The 20,813-nt window shown below is 40.5% G+C and overlaps 1 protein-coding gene across 4 annotated transcripts in view; it reads right to left on the bottom strand.

Annotated features, from left to right (window-relative positions):
• LOC135558725 (sickle tail protein homolog) overlaps nt 1-15,396 on the bottom strand; it is a 53,353-nt gene extending 37,957 nt beyond the window's left edge. For 3 of the 4 annotated variants that reach the window (XM_064992801.1, XM_064992802.1, XM_064992803.1), the window contains exon 1: nt 14,890-15,395. In XM_064992801.1, coding sequence (XP_064848873.1) covers nt 14,890-15,115 — 226 coding nt within the window. In that variant the 5' untranslated portion in view covers nt 15,116-15,395. Of the gene's footprint in view, nt 1-14,889 lie in introns of all 4 variants that reach the window. The other variant, XM_064992805.1, reaches the window with a different exon arrangement.
• Nucleotides 15,397-20,813: the final 5,417 nt, after the last annotated feature.

The raw sequence follows: 20,813 nt of genomic DNA, 5'->3' as shown, positions 1-20,813 counted from the left end.
CGCAAGCATAAACACCATGGGACCACGCAGCCGTCATACCGCTCAGGAAGGAGACGTGTTCTGTCTCCTAGAGATGAATGTACTTTGGTGCGAAAAGTGCAAATCAATCCCAGAACAATAGCAAAGGACCTTGTGAAGATGCTGGAGGAAACAGGTACAAAAGTAGCTATATCCACAGGAAAACGAGTCCTATATCGACATAACCGAAATGGTCGCTCAGCAAGGAAGAAGCCCCTGCTCCAAAACCACCATAAAAAACCCAGACTACGGTTTGCATCTGTACATGAGGACAAAGATCGCACTTTTGGGTCCTCTGGTCTGATGAAACAAAAATAGAAATGTTTGGCCATAATGACCATTGTTATGTTTGGAGGAAAAAGGGCAAGGCTTGCAAGCCTAAGAACACCATCCCAACCGTGAAGCACTGGGGTGGTAGCATCATGTTGTGGGGGTGCATTGCTGCAGGAGAGACTGGTACCCTTCACAAAACAGATGGCATCATGAGGAATTTAAAATTATGCAGATATATTGAAGCAACATCTCAAGACATCAGTCAGGAAGTTAAAGCTTGGTCGCAAATGGCTCTTCCAAATGGACAATGACCCCAAAAGCATACTTCCAAAGTTGTGGCAAAATGGCTTAAGGACAACAAATTCAATGTATTGGAGTGGCCATCACAAGGCCCTGACCTCAATTCCATAGAAAATTTGTGGGCAGAACTGAAAAAGTGTGTGCGAGCAAGGAGGCCTGCAAACCTGACTCAGTTACACCAGCTCTGTCAGGAGGAATGGGCCAAAATTCACCCAACTTATTGTGGGAAGCTTGTGGAAAGCTACCCGAAATGTTTGACCCAAGTTAAACAATTTGGAGGCAATGCTAACAAATACTAATTGAGTGTATGTAAACTCCTAACCCCCTGGGAATGTGATGGAAGAAATAAAAGCTTAAATAAATCATTCTCTCTACTATTATTCCGACATTTCACATTCTTTAAATAAAGTGGTGATCCTAACTGACCTAAAACAGGGAATTTTTACTTGGATTAAATGTCAGGAATTGTGAAAAACTGAGTTTAAATGTATTTTGCTAAGGTGTATGTAAACTTCCAACGACAACTGCACATATCTTTACAGCATAACATGTTCCAGATGGTCAAAGATTTAACAAATATATCTCATAATACTGTACTTGACTTTACTATTTAAATGTTTGACAACTTTATTTTTACTTCACTACATTCCTAAAGAAAATGATAAATAATAATAATAATTTTACACCATACATTTTCCATGACATCCAAAGTATTCGTTACATTTTGAATGCTTAGCAAGACAAGAAAATGGTCTCATTCACACACGTATCAAGAGAACATCCCTAGTCATCCTTACTTCCTCTGATCTGGCGGACTCAGTAAACACAAATGCTTTGATTGTAAACTATATCTGAGTGTTCGAGTTTGTCCCTGGCTATTCGTAAATTCAAAAAAACAAGAATATCTTGCCATCTGATTTGCTTAATATAGAAGGAATTTGAAATAATTTGTACTTTTGCTTTAGATTCTTATTAAGTATACAGTGCATTCAGAAATTATTCAGACCTCTTGACTTTTACTTTTTCATGACAAAGAAAAAACAGGTAATCAGAAAATGATGCTAATATATAAAACATATAAAATATCACATTTACACAAGTCCTCAGACACTTAACTCAGTACTTTGTTGAAGCACCTTTGTCAGTGATTACAGCCTCGACTCTTCTTGGGTATGACGCTACAAGCTTGGCACAACTGTATTTGGGGAGTTTCTCCCATTCTTCTCTGCAGATCCTCTCAAGCTCTGTCAGGTTGGATGTGGACTGTCGCTGCACAGCTATTTTCAGATCTCTCCAGAGATGTTTGATCGGGTTCAAGTCTGGGCTCTGGCTGGGCCACACAAGGACATTCAGAGACTTGTCCCGAAGCCACTCCTGCATTGTCTTGTCTGTGTGCTTAGGGTCGTTGTCCTGTTGGAAGGTGAACCTTCGCCCTAGTCTGAGTGCTCTGGAGCAGGTTTTCATCAAGGATCTCTCTGTACTTTGCTCCGCTCATCTTTCCCTCGATCCTAACTAGTCTCCCAGTCCCTGCCGCTGAAAAACATCCCCACAGCATGATGCTGCCACCACCATGCTTCACCATAGGGATGGTGCCAGGTTTCCTCCAGAATTGACACTTGGCATTCAGGCCAAAGAGTTCAATCTTGGTTTCATCAGACCAGAGAATCTTGCTTCTCATTGTCTAGGAGCCCTTTAGGTGCCTTTTAGCTAACTCCATGCGGACTGTGCCTTTACTGAGGAGTGGCTTCCATCTGGCCACCATAAAGGCCTGATTGGTGGAGTGCTGCAGTGATGGTTGTCCTTCTGGAAGGTAATTCCATCTCCACAGATGAATTCTGGAGCTCTGTCAGAGTGATCATATGGTTCTTGGTCACCTCTCTGACCAAGGACCTTCTCCCCTGATTGCTCAGTTTGGCTGTGTGGCCAGCTCTAGGAAGAGTCTTGGTGGTTGTAAACCTCTTCCATTTAAGAATGATGGAGGCCACTGTGTTCTTGGGGACCTTTAATGCTGCAGAAATGTTTTGGTACCCTTCCCCAGATCTTTGTCTTGACACAATCCTGTCTCGGAACTCTACGTACAATTCCTTCAACCTCATGGATTGCTTTTTGCTCTGACATGCACTGTCAACTGTGTGTGCCTTTCCAAATCATGTCCAATCAATTGAATTTACCACAGGTGGACTCCAAACAAGTTGTAGAAACATTTCAAGGATGATGGAATGGAAACAGAATGCACCTGAGCTCAATTACGTGTCACATAGAAAAGGGTCTGAATACTTATGTAAATAAGTTATTTCTGTTTTTTATTTTAATACATTTGCAAAAATGTCTAAAAACCTGTTTTCGCTTTGTCATTATGGGTTATTGTGTGTAGATTGATGCATTAAAAAAAACATTTTTTACAGTAAGGCTGTAATGTAACAAAATGTGTAAAAAGTCAAGGGATCTGAATACTTCCCGAATACACTGTGTTTTAGCAATTACATTTACGTTTGATACTTAAGTATATTTAAAACCAAATACTTTTCGACTTTTACTCAAGTAGTATTTTACTGGGTGACTTTCACTTTTACTTGAGTCATTTTCTAGTAAGGTATCTTTGCTTTTACTCAAGTATGACAATTGGGTACTTTTTCCACCACGGAGCATCAGGCTATGATATTTGATGTGTCACATATTTGACTGTTCATAAGAACAGAACAAAATTTGACATTATAAAATTATAATTTCATAAAGTAATGCTTTTGCATGGTGCACTAGCGTATATACATGTGTACTGTATTAGGTTGTTTAAAAAGCTCAAATTAATATAATCACATTATCATGATGATTGGAAATGTAGCCTATATGTTCATAAATAAAATAAAATAATCCTATAGCAGAACATCTGACATTTCAGCTAACACATTCTGTATATGGTAACTATACGGTTTAGTTTTTCAGTCAATCCCCCCCCCCAAAAAAAAATTATATATAAAAAAACTGACACATTTTGTTCAGCAGTTGAATTGATTCAACATGAAAAGCCTGCCAAGTGAATGTGTCACTTAAGGTCCACTGTGTGACAGTCCGCACAAGTGGAGATGGAGAGAGGGAGGGAGAGAGAGAGAGAGAGAGAGAGAGAGAGAGAGAGAGAGAGAGAGAGAGAGAGAGAGAGAGATGTAAGGGAAGCAGCAGATAGAGCTGCGAAGAAGAGAGGAAGCCTAGTCTTTCGCTCTCCTTTTGACAAAGCTGAGCTGATTGATCTAGTTCACTTCAGCCCCGAAGGTGGATCTCTGGTCTGCCATGCTGCATTGGTTCACTGACTACACTCTACACTGCCAGCAAGCGAATGCTTCAGCTTTAACTACATATCGCTTTGTACAGTGCTGGAAAATGCCACTATGGTTATAAGGAGGATTTTTTTCTGGATGGGTTTTTGTATCCTTATCGTAGGGTCGTGTGGCACAACCATGAACATTCTGAGATTTGCATCTCAATGCCAGTGGCGTACTGCAGTTTTTTTTGTGGGGCCCCTATTAGGCTTGAACATACTAGAGGGGCTATGTCATAAACCCTCGAAGCAGAGGCTTCATGCCCATAGGGGGCACAAAGGCACGTCATGTTTAACAAATATTTGTATTTATTTAAATTAATTGAATTTGTTTGAATTTAATTGAATTTGTTGTTGTTTCTCTGTAATACTACTAGCCACCTAGCAATGTTATGAAGTTAGCTTTAGCTAGCACAGATAGGTTCAGAATCTCCAAATCTCATAACAAGCTACCAAGAAGCCTGTAATATGTGTTTTGGATGGGATGTTAAATGGGTGTCCTGACTCTCTGTGGTCACTAAAGATCCCATGGTACTTACCGTACAAGTAGAGGTGTTTACTCCACTGTCCTGGCTAAATTCCCAATCTGGCCCTCATACCATTATGGCCACCTAATCATCCTCAGTTTCCAATTGGCTCATTTATCACCTCTCCTCACCCTTGCAACTTCCCCAGGTTGTTGCTGTAAATGAGAATGTGTTCTCAGTTAACTTAGCTGGTTAAATAAGGGTAAAATAAAAAATGTAACACATAAATAAAATAAGTAATTTCAGGCTATCCATCAAGTTAGAGCAGCTAGCTGGCATGCCTGCTGGCAAGGTTAACAGGCCATAGAAAAGCAAGCAATAACTAGATATACTGAATAAGACTCACAGTCCTTTCAATCTTTTACCCAGATTTTAGCAGAGATGCAGAGAAGCATATTTAGTTTCTTTAAAAAAGAATCACCAGTCAAGAGGATACAGACAGCTCAAGATGTATGCTTAGATACGCAGAAAAAGATACTGCACATTTTTTTTAACGTATAATTGATTCAACATAATGGTTATGGCTCTAGATTGCATTTAAATGGCTGTTTCAGGGGTTAGAAGTCTACCCCCCCAGCAGACCATCCTCATGTAGTTTGTGCTCCCTCAGATTTTTGCCTCGAAGTTCAGAACGGGGTGGATATGGGAGCCATATTGGTCAGGGAGAAATCCAAATCACTCTAATTGGAATGAATGGCAGTAGAAGCATAACCCTGACTCTACTTACGCAGGAAAATACAACAAAGGCATGTGATATATCAGAACTGATGAAATACATTTATTGTAACCTAAAATATTGTCATATAATCATAAATACAGTTTATGTGGGTTTTATACACATTTTCTCTATAGCCTCTAAAATATATGCAAACAGACCATAATGTCAACATTTTTATTTTCTTGGAAGGCTAAGAATGCTATTATATGATACAATATCAGAATTAGTTGCTTTTACAACTTGTCTAAGTCCTGATTTCAGCCAGTGTATGACTGTGCATTGACAGCATTGTTTGAATAGAATGTTGGCACATTGGCAGTTAATTAGAAAAAGGTATGGAATGTTTCCTCTAAAACTGCCTGGCTAGCTAGCTAACAAACATACAGTACAGATAAATTATTCAAATTCATTATTTTAACGCAATATTTTATCACAGCACTGGCAAACCATTGGGTGGGGGCCCCCAGAGCCCGTGGCCGCCCCTGCACAATATGAGATGGTTTGCTCTGGCAAATGACCCCTATTGGTGGGCCAGAAGTATACAGATTTTTGTAAAAGTAACTCTCAATGTGTTTATCATTGAGTAGCATGTCATATTCCAAACGAAATAAATCCAAGGTAAATCTGCTCCCAAAGCTATCTGCTCCCAAAGCTACAATGCCATCCTATTCAGACCCCTCATTTACTAGTCAAAGTAGTGCACTATGTAGGGAATAGGGTGCCATTTGGGACACTGCCTCGCTCTGTCAAGAATACAGCCCTCCTGATCACTGACTCAATAACAGAAAGAAGTTATGTCGCTCCCCCCCCCCACCTTTTGAAACTCCCGAAGGACGGTGGCGTGTCTGTTAAGAGCTGACACTGAAAATTCACTTATCTTTTAATTATCTAGATTGCCCAGCAACTTAATCAAAAAACCTAAACCCTGTATCCATCTCATGTAAAGATGTGGGGAGGTACGCCTCATCCACTTGAAATCAAAACCTGTTCAAAGTCATTAACTCTACCCTTCAGTCAGTTTTGAAAGATGTTGAGAGGGTGGTGTTAATGTGCTGCCTGGTATAGCCTACTAGGCCTATATATAACTCTGATGGCATCCTGTAGCAATAAAACACCTAATATCACAGGCAGACTTTCACAATAATAGCTGCCTCACATGACAGCAACCTGTTGCTTGGATCAGGGTACTATAAATAGAATGAAAGTCTAAACTGGTTATGTACTGTTTAATAATAAGACATGCCCTATTATGCTCAATATCAGCTTTTATTAACTTCGCCAACAACCGTTTCCAAATGACTGCTCTTCTTTTGCCTTGCTTTTGTTGCATATAAGGTAACTTGGCATGCTATCAAGAAGGATTAGGTTAATTACAATAGTTTCAGTAACCTTGTGTGAACTTGCCCCAACATGGCTTTCGGGTACACTAATCTAATGGGTTATTAGCATCAGCTCATACAGAATGTGCTTACATCTTCTCCTCCTAGCTTAGACACTCTTGTTGCACGATTTACATCTCATATTATGCTACCAGTACTAATGTGCGGGGGAGTGTTTTCAATAACTGGCTTGGTGGGGGCTGTCAAGCATGTGGCGTGCAACAGAATTTTACAACAACAATGAAAGCACAGAACAATAATTCCCTTATATACTGTAGGAGGTTATGGACACCAAGAGAGGCGGGGGGGGGGATTTTGTATTTTCTTTGCCTGTATGGCACGATTAGCCATAACATATAGCTACAGATAATGAAAGGCTGTGTCTATGCTCCTCTATCTGCCTGTCAATCTACCAGAGGAAAGATAAACAAACGCCAAAGAAAACTTTCATTCAAAAGGGTTGTTTTCAAGTTAAATAGGTACATATCTGCAGGGTAGATGGGTACTACTGCAAATCAATCTGAGTCAACCATCAACTTGGAAGAGAGGAGACATAGTTCCAGTTATAAGTGCGTTGTTTGGAGAATTGAGGATGGGGATGTGGGAGAGCAGGAAATGGGAGAGCAGGAATGATTTATATTGTTTACGGGGACACTGGCGTCCATGATGCCAACTGTATGCATCTCATCCCAAGACTACACCAAAGCCACAGAAATAGCCATGACATGCCAGTATCACCTAAATCATTCTCAACAAGGGATCAACATGAAGTCTAAATGGACTGAGCAGCTGTTTCAGATTTTGTGTTGTGTTCATCGAAGCACGCATCACAGTTTGTGACTATATAAAAAGACAAATGTCATTGGACCTGTAGTGTAGAGGCTGTAGCAGTGGGAGGTGGGGGTTGGGACTGACGGGATAGGATGGGGCAGAACTCTGTCTGATCTGAAATCACGCAGCTGTCAGAGCAAATCAGGGACTGCTAGCTAGGCTGCTGCCTGCAATGAACATTTTTAACAATTTTGGAAGCACACTCACAAGGGTTACATAACTGAAAATGAAGTGACTTAATCCAAATGAAAAAAGTATGTTATGTCTAATTAGGCACAGATAAGTATTTTTTGGGGGCAATAAGGTATACAATGTAATGACTTGCAGAAAATATTATTCACATCTTGAATCCATTTCTACCCCACATCGTAAAAAACGTTCTTCATGTTTCCATTGACAGAGAACATTTGGGTACAATTTGCTCATTATCTGGATTATTAATCTGATAGTGATACCATCAGATGTGGCCATCAATTTAATCTAGCCTACTGAATGTTGCTGTTTAAAAGCATAAACTTTCAACACACGTCAATACTTAAAAACAGATCTCTATCTTTGGAAACAAGGTGTTGATATGAACAACATCAACTTTATCGAAATAGGCATCACTTTGAAGCTGAAACCTGTGAAAGAGTTTTGAGATCTGTTTTTGCTTTAATACTACAGTTTTTGGGTCATCTTGTGGTTTAGAGATTCACTTAAACCCCCCTTTCTGGCATCAGAAACATACGCTTCAACTGCAGGAAGGATTTCCACCAGACGGTGTCCACTGCAAGTCTTTGTGAGGCACAAAAAAAAGTACATTAAAAGTGAAAACGACAGCTATGATTATATACACCATTCACAGATTACTGGGAGTGTTGAGGCCGGACAAACAATTAGAGATGGGCAGGTACGAGCCTCAAGCCACCGTTTAGAGATACAATTACACTCTATGCTAACTCTAATAACCGTGAAACATCAAAAATCTGTGACAATTAATCATACACACAAGAAACGAAACAGGTTATTTACTCCAAACTAAATTGCAAAATACCTTATCACTCACAATAGAAGACCAGTACTATTCTATTGTATCCTATTTCAAATCAAATCAAATCAAATTTTATTTGTCACATACACATGGTTAGCAGATGTTAATGCGAGTGTAGCGAAATGCTTGTGCTTCTAGTTCCGACAATGCAGTAATAACCAACAAGTAATCTAACTAACAATTCCTAATCTACTGTCTTATACACAGTGTAAGGGGATAAAGAATATGTACATAAGGATATATGAATGAGTGATGGTACAGAGCAGCATAGGCAAGATACAGTAGATGGTATCGAGTACAGTATATACATGTGAGATGAGTATGTAAACAAAGTGGCATAGTTAAAGTGGCTAGTGATACATGTATTACATAAGGATGCAGTCGATGATATAGAGTACAGTATATACGTATGCATATGAGATGAATAATGTAGGGTAAGTAACATTATATAAGGTAGCATTGTTTAAAGTGGCTAGTGATATATTTACATAATTTCCCATTTAACTCTACTGTATGTCATTTGCATTTCACAGCAAGTGTGAGAAGATGTGTGAGAATATTTAAGCCGAGGGCTCAGTGTGAGAAAAATAGTTCATCACAAAGTAAGGAGAAAGGGAAGACATTTCAAAAATAGGATGGTTTAAGGCAGTGGTCGCTACCCCTAGCGGTGGAACTGCATTGGGGTTGCCAAAATGTAAAAAAAGAATACAATATAGAAGTACATATAGATTATTGTATGAGTCAATATACAAACGTTTTGAGAAATATAATTGGAAAAATACAATTTCACTGAGGAAAAATTATTGATGTAAAAATGAAAAATTACAGATTTTAAGGTTGTGTCATAAGATTAGCAGCGGGGTGAAATTATCAGGGAAAAAATGGGGTCCCCAGAAATTCTGACGCAAAAAAATGTGTCCCCACTGAAAAAGTTTGCATAGCAATGGTTTAAGGGTGGTTTAGCGCAACAGTCTTGTATCATGTCCCGAGAGGAGAACAGAGGATTAGTGTTCAGATCTTTCTCCGAATACATGGAGCCGCTGGTGTTAAGTCTGCCACTGGCAGCAGCTGACGATAGATAGACAGTCACAACAAATGTAATCTGTTAGTCATAGGACATGTATTGCAGCCATTATTCGTCAGCTCAAACGACCTAGGGACCCTGGGGAGTAGGTTCTCCGTGCATGAAGACAGAATTACATTTACTTGTAAAATACACTGAGAACTGGGCTTGGAAGTCTAGCAATATTTTCAGAACTCCAAGAGGAAGTTCCTTAAATGCTGAATTATGACATTGAGCGAGTTTTCCTATGACTTTGTTTTGATGTTTCTGGAACATCCCACTTGACTAAAAACATCCCAATAAAAAGCTGCAAAGAAAAGGAAAATAAAAAATGAAAGTGGAAAGCAAAAAGACTTTTCTACTTTTCTACTTTTCTACTTCTACGAGTGTGATTAGGCCACATGCACCTGTGAGTTGAATTCTCTCACACCCTCATTTGTACTCTGGATAGTGTGAGAAATGTTTTTTTCTCTTTGTGACTGATTCCAGCTGCAGAGTTGGCAAAGTCAAATTCAATTTGCAACCAGACGGTCGGCTGCAGCAGTTGCTTTTGAACAGGGGCAGGAGATTAGCTCAACTCTACTGAAAGGGAATGTGATGATAAGAGGGCAAATGTAACTAATCAGCACAATGAGAGCAACAAGGATTGACCCGAGGGCTTAATCCACTGGCCGCTGAGGGGGCCTAGGCAGAACAATGTGGTCAGACTCATGTCCTTCACCCAGGAATGCATGACGATACAAAATGACCCTCTGACAGGGTGATCTAAGCTCTCTGCATACAGTACAGTATTTGTGTGTGTGTGTGTGTGTGTGTGTGTGTGTGTGTGTGTGTGTGTGTGTGTGTGTGTGTGTGTGTGTGTGTGTGTGTGCGTGTGTGTGAATGAAACGGGGGAGGGGGGGTGTATGACTGCTACGGCACAGAGTCATGTACAGTTTTGAGAATGACACAAATATAAATTTTCACAAAGTCTACTGCTTCAGTGTCTTTAGATATTTTTTGTCAGATGTTACTATGGAATACAGAAGTATAATTACGAAGAATTTCATAAGTGTCAAAGGCTTTAATTGACAATTACATTAAGTTGATTTAAAGAGTCAATATTTGCAGTGTTGACCCTTCCTGTTCAAGACCTCTGCAATCCACCCTGGCATGCTGTCAATTAACTTCTGGGCCACATCCTGACTGATGGCAGCCCATTCTTGCATAATCAATGCTTGGAGTTTGTCAGAATATGTGGGTTTTTGTTTGTCCACCCGCCTCTTGAGGATTGACCACAAATTCTCAATGGGATTAAGGTCTGGGGAGTTTCCTGGCCATGGACCCAAAATATCGATGTTTTGTTCCCCGAGCCACATAGTTATCAATTTTGCCTTATGGCAAGGTGCTCCATCATGCTGGAAAAGGCATTGTTCGTCACCAAACTGTTCCTGGATGGTTGGGAGAAGTTGTTCCCGGAGGATGTGTTGGTACCATGCTTTATTCATTGTGAGTGAGCCCACTCCCTTGGCTGAGAAGCAAGCCCACACATGATTGTTCTCAGGATGCTTTACTGTTGGCATGACACAGGACTGATGGTAGCGCTCACCTTGTCTTCTCCGGACAAGCTTTTTTCTGGATGCCCCAAACAATCGGAAAGGGGGTTCATCAGAGAAAATGACTTTACCCCAGTCCTCAGCAGTCTAATCCCTGTACCTTTTGCAGAATATCAGTCTGTCCCTGATGTTTTTCCTCGAGAGAAGTGGCTTCTTTTATGCCCTTCTTGACACCAGGTCATCCTCCAAAATCTTTGCCTCACTGTGCGTGCAGATGCACTCACACCTGCCTGCTGCCATTGCTGAGCAAGCTCTGTACTGGTGGTGCCCAGATCCCGCAGCTGAATCAACTTTAGGAGACGGTCCTGGCACTTGCTGGACTTTCTTGGGCACCCTGAAGCAGTCATCACAACAATTGAACCGTTCTCCTTGTAGTTCTTGATGATCCAATAAATGGTTGATTTAGGTGCAATCTTACTGGCAGCAATATCCTTGCTGTGAAGCCCTTTTTGTGCAAAGAAATGATGACGGCATGTGTTTCCTTGCAGGCAACCATCGTTGACAGAGGAAGAACAATGATTCCAAGCACCACTCTCCTTTTGAAGCTTCCAGTCTGTTATTCGAACTCAATCAGCATGACAGTGTGATCTCCAGCCTTGTCCTCGTCAACACTCACACCTGTATTAACGAGAGAATCACTTACATGATGTCAGCTGGTCCTTCTGTGACAGGGCTGAAATGCAGTGGAAATGTTTTTGGGGGATTCAGTTCATTTGCATGGCAAAGAGGGACTTTGCAATTCATCTGATCACTCTTCATAAAATTCTGGAGTATATGCAAATTGCCATCATACAAACTGAGGCAGCAGTCTTTGTGAAAATTCATATTTGTGTCATTCTCAAAACTTTTGGCCACGACTGTACTGTCGGCAACCGTAGCACTGTAACACTGGCTGTACATCATCAGATCTATTATTCATTTGTGGTGCAGAGAAAGTTCTACAGAACTCCGATACAGCATCCTATGATTGATACAATACATCAACAGAAAACAAAGAGTTAGTAAATTGCCACTAAAGGCTTGCAGTACAGCAGTGACTGCCTTAGACTACATGCTGAGTATTACAAAACATTAAGAACACCTGCTTTTTCCATGACATGGACTGACCAGGTGAATCCAAAGGAAAGTTATGATCCCTCATTGATGTCACTTGTTAAATCCACTACAATAAATGTAGATGAAACGGAGGAGACAGGTTAAATATGTTTTTTTAAAGCCTTGAGACATTTGAGACATGGATTGTGTATGTGTGCCAATCAGAGGGTAAACGGACAAGACAAAAAATGTAAGTGCCTTTGAACAGAGTATGGCAGTAGGTGCCAGGTGCTCTAGTTTGTGTCAAGAACCAGAACGCTGTTGGGTTTTTCACACTCAACAGTTTCCTGTGTGTTTCAAGAATGGTCCACCCCCCAAAGACATTCAGCCAACCTGACACAACTGTGGGAAGTATTGGAGTCAACATGGGTCAGCATTCCTGTGGAACGCTTTCGACACCATGTAGAGTCCTTGCCCTGACGAATTGAGGCTGAGGGCAAAAAGGGGCGTTTGTCCGGTATATGTTTGGTATACTCAGCTTAAGTCTATAGACATTAAAGGACCAGTGCAGTTTTATATATATACAATACCATTCAAAGGTTTGGGGTCACTTAGAAATGTACTTGTTTTTGAAAGAAAAGCAAATTTTTTGTCCATTAAAATAACATCAAATTGTTCAGAAATATAGTGTAGACGTTGTTAATGTTGTTAATGACTATTATAGCTGGAAACGTCAGATCTTTAATGGAATATCTACATAGGCGTACAGAGGCTCATTATCCGCAACCATCACTCCTGTATTCCAATGGCGCGTTGTGTTAGCTAATCCAAGTTTATAATTTTAAAAGGCTAACTGATCACTAGAAAACCCTTATGCAATTATGTTAGCACAGCTGAAAACTCTGGAGCTGATTAAAGAAGCTGTCACGTCCTGACCATAGAGAGCCCTTATTTTCTATGGTAGAATAGGTCTATGTGGGGTTCTAGTTTAGTTTTTCTATGTTGGTGTTTGGTATAATTCCCAAATAGAGGCAGCTGGCTATCGTTGTCTCTAATTGGGGATCATATTTAAGCAACATTTTTTCCATCTGTGTTTTATGGGATATTGTTTTGAGTTAGTGTATGTTACACCGCTTTGTTACGGTTTGTTGTTTGTTTCATTCTTTCTTTGTTGTTTTCTGCGTTTCTAATAAATAATATGTGGAAACCATATCGCGCTGCAGCTTGGTCTGATAATTATTCAGACAACTGTGACAGAAGCAATAAAACTGGCCTTCTTTAGACTAGTTTAGTATCTGGAGTATCAGCATTTGTGGGTTTGATTACAGGCTCAAAATGGCCAGAAACAAGAATTTTCTTCTGAAACTCGTCAGTCTATTCTTGTTCTGAGAAATTAAGGCTATTCCATGCGAGAAATTGCCAAGAAACTGAAGATCTTGTAGAATGCTGTGTACTACTCCTTTCACAGAACAGCGCAAATTGGCACTAACCAGAATAGAAAGACGAGTGGGTGTCTATATTGTGTCTATATTGAGAAACAGACGCCTCACAAGTCCTCAACTTCATTAAATAGTACCCGCAAAACACCAGTCTCAACGGCAACAGTGAAGAGGCGACTCCGGGATGCTGGCCTCCTAGGCAGAGTTGCAAAGAAAAAGCCATATCTCAGACTGGCCAATAAAAAGAAAAGATTAAGATTGACAAAAGAACACAGACACTGGACAGAGGAACTCTGCCTTGAAGGCCAGCAATCTCTTCACTGTTGACGTTGAGACTGGTGTTTTGCGGGTACTATTTAATGAAGCTGCCAGTTGAGGACTTGTGAGGCGTCTATTTCTCAAACTAGACACTCTAATGTATTTGTCCTCTTGCTCAGTTGTGCACCGGGGCATCCCACTCCTCCTTCTATTCTGGTTAGAGACCGTTTGCAAACCAACAAATGCTGATGCTACAGATACTCAACTCGTCTAAAGAAGGCCAGTTTTATTGTTTCTTTAATCAACACAACAGTTTTCAGCTGTGCTGACATAATTGGAAAAGGGTTTTCTAATGATCAACTGGCCTTTTAAAATTATAAACTTGTATTAGCTAAAACAACGTGCCATTGGAACACAGGAGTGATGGTTGTTGATAATGGGCCTATGCAGATATTCCATAAACAATCAGCCGTTTCCAGCTACAATAGTCATTTACAACATTAACAATGTCTACATTGTATTTTTGATCAATTTGATGTAATTTTAATGGACAAAATGTTTGCTTTTCTTTGAAAAACTAGGACATTTCTAAGTGACTCCAAACTTGTGAACGGTAGTATAAATGTAATCCTTTTTTTCCTCCATTTTTGGTGGGATGGAGTTTTAACCTCCACGGTGACATCACCAGGTGGTAAATGAGTTAATAGAACAATAAGTAAGAGAGTTCCAAACCTTTTCTGCAATAAGTTTTCCCCTCCCCACACAGACCGCTCCCAGACAGTTGAACAAAATTCTTGCTTGAGGAAATGTTTTCTACTAAGAAAATATTTTTGTTATAATTTAAAATAATTTTTATTTTACCAGGCAAGTCAGTTAAGAACAAATTCTTATTTTCAATGACGGCCTAGGAACAGTGGGTTAACTGCGTGTCCAGGTGCAGAACAACAGATTTGGGGTTTGAACTTGCAACCTTCCGGTTACTAGTCCAACAGCTCTAACCACTAGGCTACCCTGCTGCCCCAATCACAGTAAGGAAGTAAATTGTTAGCCAAAAATGTTTTGTTGTTTAAATAAAATCAGCTGCATTGGACCTTTAAGACTTCCTACCTTTGGCTGTGATGGAACCGGACTTTTGGTGTCCCCCCTCCAGTGGTGTCTGCTGGGCGGGTTTGGGTCTCACAGCATGTAGGTTCCCCTCACTCCCAGCCCTCATAAGCCTCTCCCCGACCCGCAGCATACAGGAGCGATTACCTGCCGGGCACTCCTTTCTCTGAGAGGGCTGCTTGGACCCTGCCGAGGAGGGTCTGCCCTGCCTGGATGACTTGGATGTCATCTTTCCACCGGTCAGATACTCCAGGGTGTCTTGTATATCCCTCCGGCTTGCTCCTCTCTCTCTCACACACTTCTGTCAGTCAGTCAATCCAGTTGGTAATCAAACTCTCTGGGTGAGTGTCAAGTATTGACTGGACACGAAAGCTGAGCTGTCTGTCGCCTACAAGAAAAATGTGTTTGAAGACAAAGCCCAGCTCTTTAGTTAGATAGACTGTAGTTCATCAGCTGAGAGTCGATTCCACGTGTGCACTCTGCCGCGCTGTGCTGTGCCTTGCAATACAGTCTGCGTTGGGAGAGTCACAAGCCCCCTCTCTCTCTCTCTCTCTCTCTCTCTCTCTCTCTCTCTCTCTCTCTCTCTCTCTCTCTCTCTCTCACTGTTAATCTCTTCACATGCTTATAGTAAACGATCCTTAAATGATCCCACACTGTTGACAAATGACCCCTAATCTAGTCAGGCGGCTGCCAGGGGTAAAAGTTAAACCCATCATTAATATGAAGGTAATCTCAGAGCAGAATGTTTAGCCTACACCATATTAATTCACAAGGCTGCAAACAGCACAGATGATTACAGTTGACAGTTGTAATGCTTCTGCTGGGAAGGAATGGATTCCAGCGCAGGCAGGCAGCTACAGCCTCACTAACAGAGAGGCAGATATATTCTGTAGAGTAGTGAGCTCTGCTCTCTGATAGGCTGCCTCTTGGAAATCTGCATGCCCTCCCCAGCTGCTGGTTAGTGAAGCGGTGTATTAAAGAGATTGAGTGGAAAATGTTTGTTCTGCTGAGTGTGACTCTCTATAGAAGCTTTCATGTTATGATATTCGGATGGATTTTGAGTTGTGCACAATTTTTGGGGAGCTGTTTTGGCTCGTGAGCTCTACTTTCAAAACAACTGGCCGAAATGATACAAAACCTTTATGACACATCCAAGTTCACATCATCAGATATTACAGATATACAGGTGTACTGACAGACAAACTAACAGATCAGCCTAGTTGTAATTTAAGATAATGGTAGGCTACCTAGATGCAACAGGAATTTGGTTCATTGTTAGAATATCTCTGAATAATTCATGGTTCTTTGGACAAAATCCAAACAGTTGATGTGTGTTTAGATGACAGGAGAGATTGGATGTGTTAGAAAATGCCATGACAGAAAACAGTAACAACTAAAATATAGGTGGATACAAATAAATATAATATATTACAATGACAGAAACAGGGTAAATAAAATAGCTGGGTATGGATAAAATAAAACACCATACTGTAGCGTAGCACGTGCATGTCAAAATCCATCTGAATAACATGACATGAAAGCTTCTACAGAGAGTCACACCCAGCAGAACACACTTACCCAGACACTGAAACGTGCCAGACACTGTCCTGATTCAGAGGGGTTGGGTTAAATGTGGAAGACGCATTTCAGTTGAATGCATTCAGTTGTACAACTGACTAGGTGTCCCCCTTTCCCTTTCCTTTCGCCTCCCTCATTTTGAAAAGTCAGGAGAATTCAGGAAGTATTACTGACCCAGTGATGCTCCCAGTATCCGATGCTCTCAGACTCCAATGCTCATAGCCTCCATTGCCCCAAGAGGATTAGGATGTGAGATGTGTCAGTCAGATAAACAGAGCCAGGAAATCACAACTGAAAGCCATCATGTCAACTAAACACCCTCTCCCTAAGCCTTTCTTTGTGGGCACATTTAGAATCTTACGTATGTAATGATTTCTCCTTAAAGACTGGCTGGGGTTGGTTTTTTACATAATAATAGATTATGTTTGTATAAAATCCCTTCTATTAAAAGAGTACACATAGGGTATTGTGGTGAAATTCATCTGTCTGTGTTGCTGGTTGGAACTAACCTCATTCTTATAGCCATAGAAACCCACAGTACAGGTTCTCCAACAGTTAAATGTGGGGTAATGGAATATAGTTCAGCTTCTCACTAAACCACTGATCTCCACTCTCCCTATCCTGCTAGACCTCCAGAAGTTAAACTAAATGATCTGTATTACAATCCTCTATTAAGTCCTGGCCGCCTCACAGTTAAATGACCCAGTTCAATCCTATAGTATAAGGGACCGATTCTCTCTGTAGTGATGGAGGACGAAGACTCTTCCATTGGACTGTTCCCTCACCATGATACTGACACAGGATGGTAAAACTTCATCATCATGGGAACAGCCCTGAGGGGTTCCATGGTATTTGTTAATGAGGAGTTTTTGCACTGATTTTTGCACAGAAGTCCCTGTATATTGGTGACTTAACATTGGTACGGCACTGAAACATTGAGAAGATCATTCCTGTAGGGTGAAACTTTGGCTTGCTGAAATTCTTACCTTGAAGTTGTAGGCTTAACAATGCCTTGGAGACTGTTCTTGTCTTCAATAGAGTAGACCCCCAAACGATCTAAAACACATCCAAATAAATCAATCAAATGTTGATTCAGAAAAGGACATTCACAATCTAATAAGACAGCTAAGTATATTATTTTATTTACAGAACATTTCAAATTTAGAACATGCTTATTGTTCAAATCAATGCACCCAAAAAGAGCCATCATGCAAATTTCCGGAGACCAATTTAAATGTAGCTCAGTCAGGAGAGCATGGCACTTAGTGGATTCGATTCCCCATGGCCGCCTATACATGAAACATTAATGCACGCATGACTGTAAGTCGCTTTGTATAAAAGCGCCTGCTAAAAAGCGTCGGTATACATGCCATTATAGGCCACTACGTGCTAAAACACTATGTTCTTAACTGTACAGACAGTATATGCATACAGAGGCATAGGAGTGTGTAGATTAGATGCATCATTAACTGTCACCATCCTCATGGCCGGAGAACCGCAACCATTTTGGGGGATTTATTTTTTATTTGGGGGGAAATCAGCTAACTTACTGCATTCCAGACTAAGATATGGCTAAGATACGTGTTTTGCAGTTACAAAGCTAATTTCCTGGAATTCTACACGTTTTGCCATGAGGCAGGGATTTTCTTCTTCTGTTTTATAGCTCATCTCATGTGTTTGTTCATATCATTCACATTGTGCTATCATATGCTATATGGGGGCCCCAACCCTCCCAAAATATACAGTATATATTATTTTTTTGCATTGGGGGCCCCCTGGAGATTGGGGGCCTGGGGCACATGCCCTGCGTGTCCATTTGGTAACCCGGCCCTGGTCATCATAATGATTTAAGATCACTGTCCTGGCTCTCTGTATCATCTTTGGGAGTGTGGTCTATTTGCAGGCTAATGTCCAAAAATATCTCCCCACCACATGTTCCAGGGGGAGACAGTTTCTGCTGTCATGATTCTCTGAAGCATACAAAAATGGCTTTAATAGGGGTTTATTTTAAGAAGCTCTGCTCTGCTCTGTCCCTTCATGTCCTGAGAAAGGGCCTGGCCAAGGGGGTTTCCCTAGCCCTGAGAAATAGCACACAGACACAGGCAAGAAAACACACAGAGGTCCCTAGCTATGCTTCAGGGTTATGGGAATATGACCTGGCACAAGCAGTATGACCAGTATTTAGTGGGCACTTGAGAGGGCACTGTTTTACAGTGGGGGTAAGTCGATCAATTCCAGATTAAAGCCTTGCAGAGAAACACCAGTAACACCAGTAAATGCTTGAAGATATACACCACTGATTAACGGGGACTGAGCTAGAGAGGTGTTTGTGGACAAGGGCGGATACCAAAGGAGTTCGGGAGCCGGGTCTTTTCTACAAAAACGTCTGTAGATTCCGAATTGTTTGAGCTACATGATTGTTTTCCTCTACGACTCTCACAAGCTGGTCGTTAGAAGGTAATGGGTTCCTCAACATAGAAGATCATTGGAAATCCTAGGACATACAGTAGTGTCTATAATACTATAATAAGCTCACATAGTTTCTGTGACAAACTCCAAACTCCACACAGTTGTCACTGACTAGTTGGATATTCATTTCCCAGTGAGCAAACAATTCCTGTACTTACATCATTCTTATAAATTCATTTTTTATCAGTTTTTTCTTTGGTGGACCTTATTTTTTTGATTGTCAATAAAACTCATGAATGCAACTGTTCTACTTGTATCCCTGGTTGTCCTGAAATGAAAATGGTCAAACACGTCATTGTGAGGCGAAATATGCAGTGCTTTCAGAAAGTATTCACACACCTTGACTTGTTCCACATTATGTCGTGTTACAAGGTGGGATCAAAATGTATTGTCATTTTTTTGTCAGCGATTTACACAAAATACTCTGTATTGTCAAAGTGGAAGAACAATTCTAACATTTGTAAAACAAATCCAAAAAAGAAAACACTTATATATCTTGATTACATAAGTAGAGTCCATACATGTCAGAATCACATTTGGCAGAGATTACAGCTGGGGAAGTGTAAAAGCTTTGCACACCTGGATTGTATCATATTTTTACGTTATTCTTTTTAAAATTCTTCAAGCTCTGTCAAGTTGATTGTTGATCATTGCTCGACAGCCATTTTCAAGTCTTGCCATAGATTTTCAAGAAAATTTAAGTCAAAACTGTAACCAGGCCACTCAGGAATATCCAATGTCGTCTTGGTAAGCAACTCCAGTGTAGATTTGCCCTTGTGTTTTAGGTTATTGTCCTGCTGAAAGGTGAATTGGTCTCCCCGTGTCTGTTGGAAAGCAGGCTGAACCAGGTTTTCCTCTAGGATTTTGCCTGTGCTTAGCTATATTCCATTTATTTTTTACCCTAAACAATCCCTAGTCCTTGCCAATGATACAGCCACCACAATGCTTGAAACATGAATGGTGGTTCTCTATGATGTGGATTTGCGCCAAACATAATGATGTTTATTCAAGATAGGAAGTACATTTCTTCATCATTTTTTTTGCAATTTTACTTTAGTGCTGTATTGCAAACAGGATGCATGTTTTAGAATGTTAGTATTATGTACAGGCTTCCTTCTTTTCACTCTGTCATTTAGGTTATTGTTGTGGAGTAACTAGAATGTTGTTGATCCATCCTCAGTTTTCTCCTATCACAGTCATTAAACTCTGTAACTGTTTTAAAGTCACCATTTCCTGGGTGTATTGATACACCATCTCAAGTGTAATTAATAACTGCACCATGCTCAAAGGGATGTCTGCTTTTCTGTATTTTTACCCATCTACCAATATGTGCCCTTCTTTGCGAGGCATTGGAATACCTCCCTGGTTTTTGTTTTTGAATCTGTGTTTGAAATGTACACCTCGACTGAGGAACCTTACAGATAATTGTATGTGTGGGGTACAGCGATGAGGTAGACAAAACTGATAGGGTTGAACATCACCTTTATGTAGCTAATAGCCAATGACAGGTGCTTTTCTGTGCTTTTCACAGCACAGGCTGTAGGGTGAATTTTTTCGATGTATTGAATGTCAATACTGTATTCTTCTTTAATATCCCAAATGTATTGTGTATAACCAGATAATTGTAGCTGTACTTTGGTGCTGTTATTGATACTGAATGTTGACTTATTTAAATGTTTGGAACAAGGTGAAGGAACAAGTGTCTTCTCAGAGCTCTCTCTTACGCCCTCGTGTGGCCATACATGGATATCATATTTGGGAACATTTTCAGACCCTGATTCGTTAAACTTTAAAATATATATTTTTTTTACTGTAGAGTAAGTCATATACTATGCTTCATCAGTCAATGTAACATAACATTTTAAGTACCAGAACATCAC

Source organism: Oncorhynchus masou, chromosome 17, assembly GCF_036934945.1.
Source record: "Oncorhynchus masou masou isolate Uvic2021 chromosome 17, UVic_Omas_1.1, whole genome shotgun sequence".
NCBI classification, from domain to species: Eukaryota; Metazoa; Chordata; class Actinopteri; order Salmoniformes; family Salmonidae; genus Oncorhynchus; species Oncorhynchus masou.
This window is presented reverse-complemented; position numbering and strand designations above follow the sequence as displayed.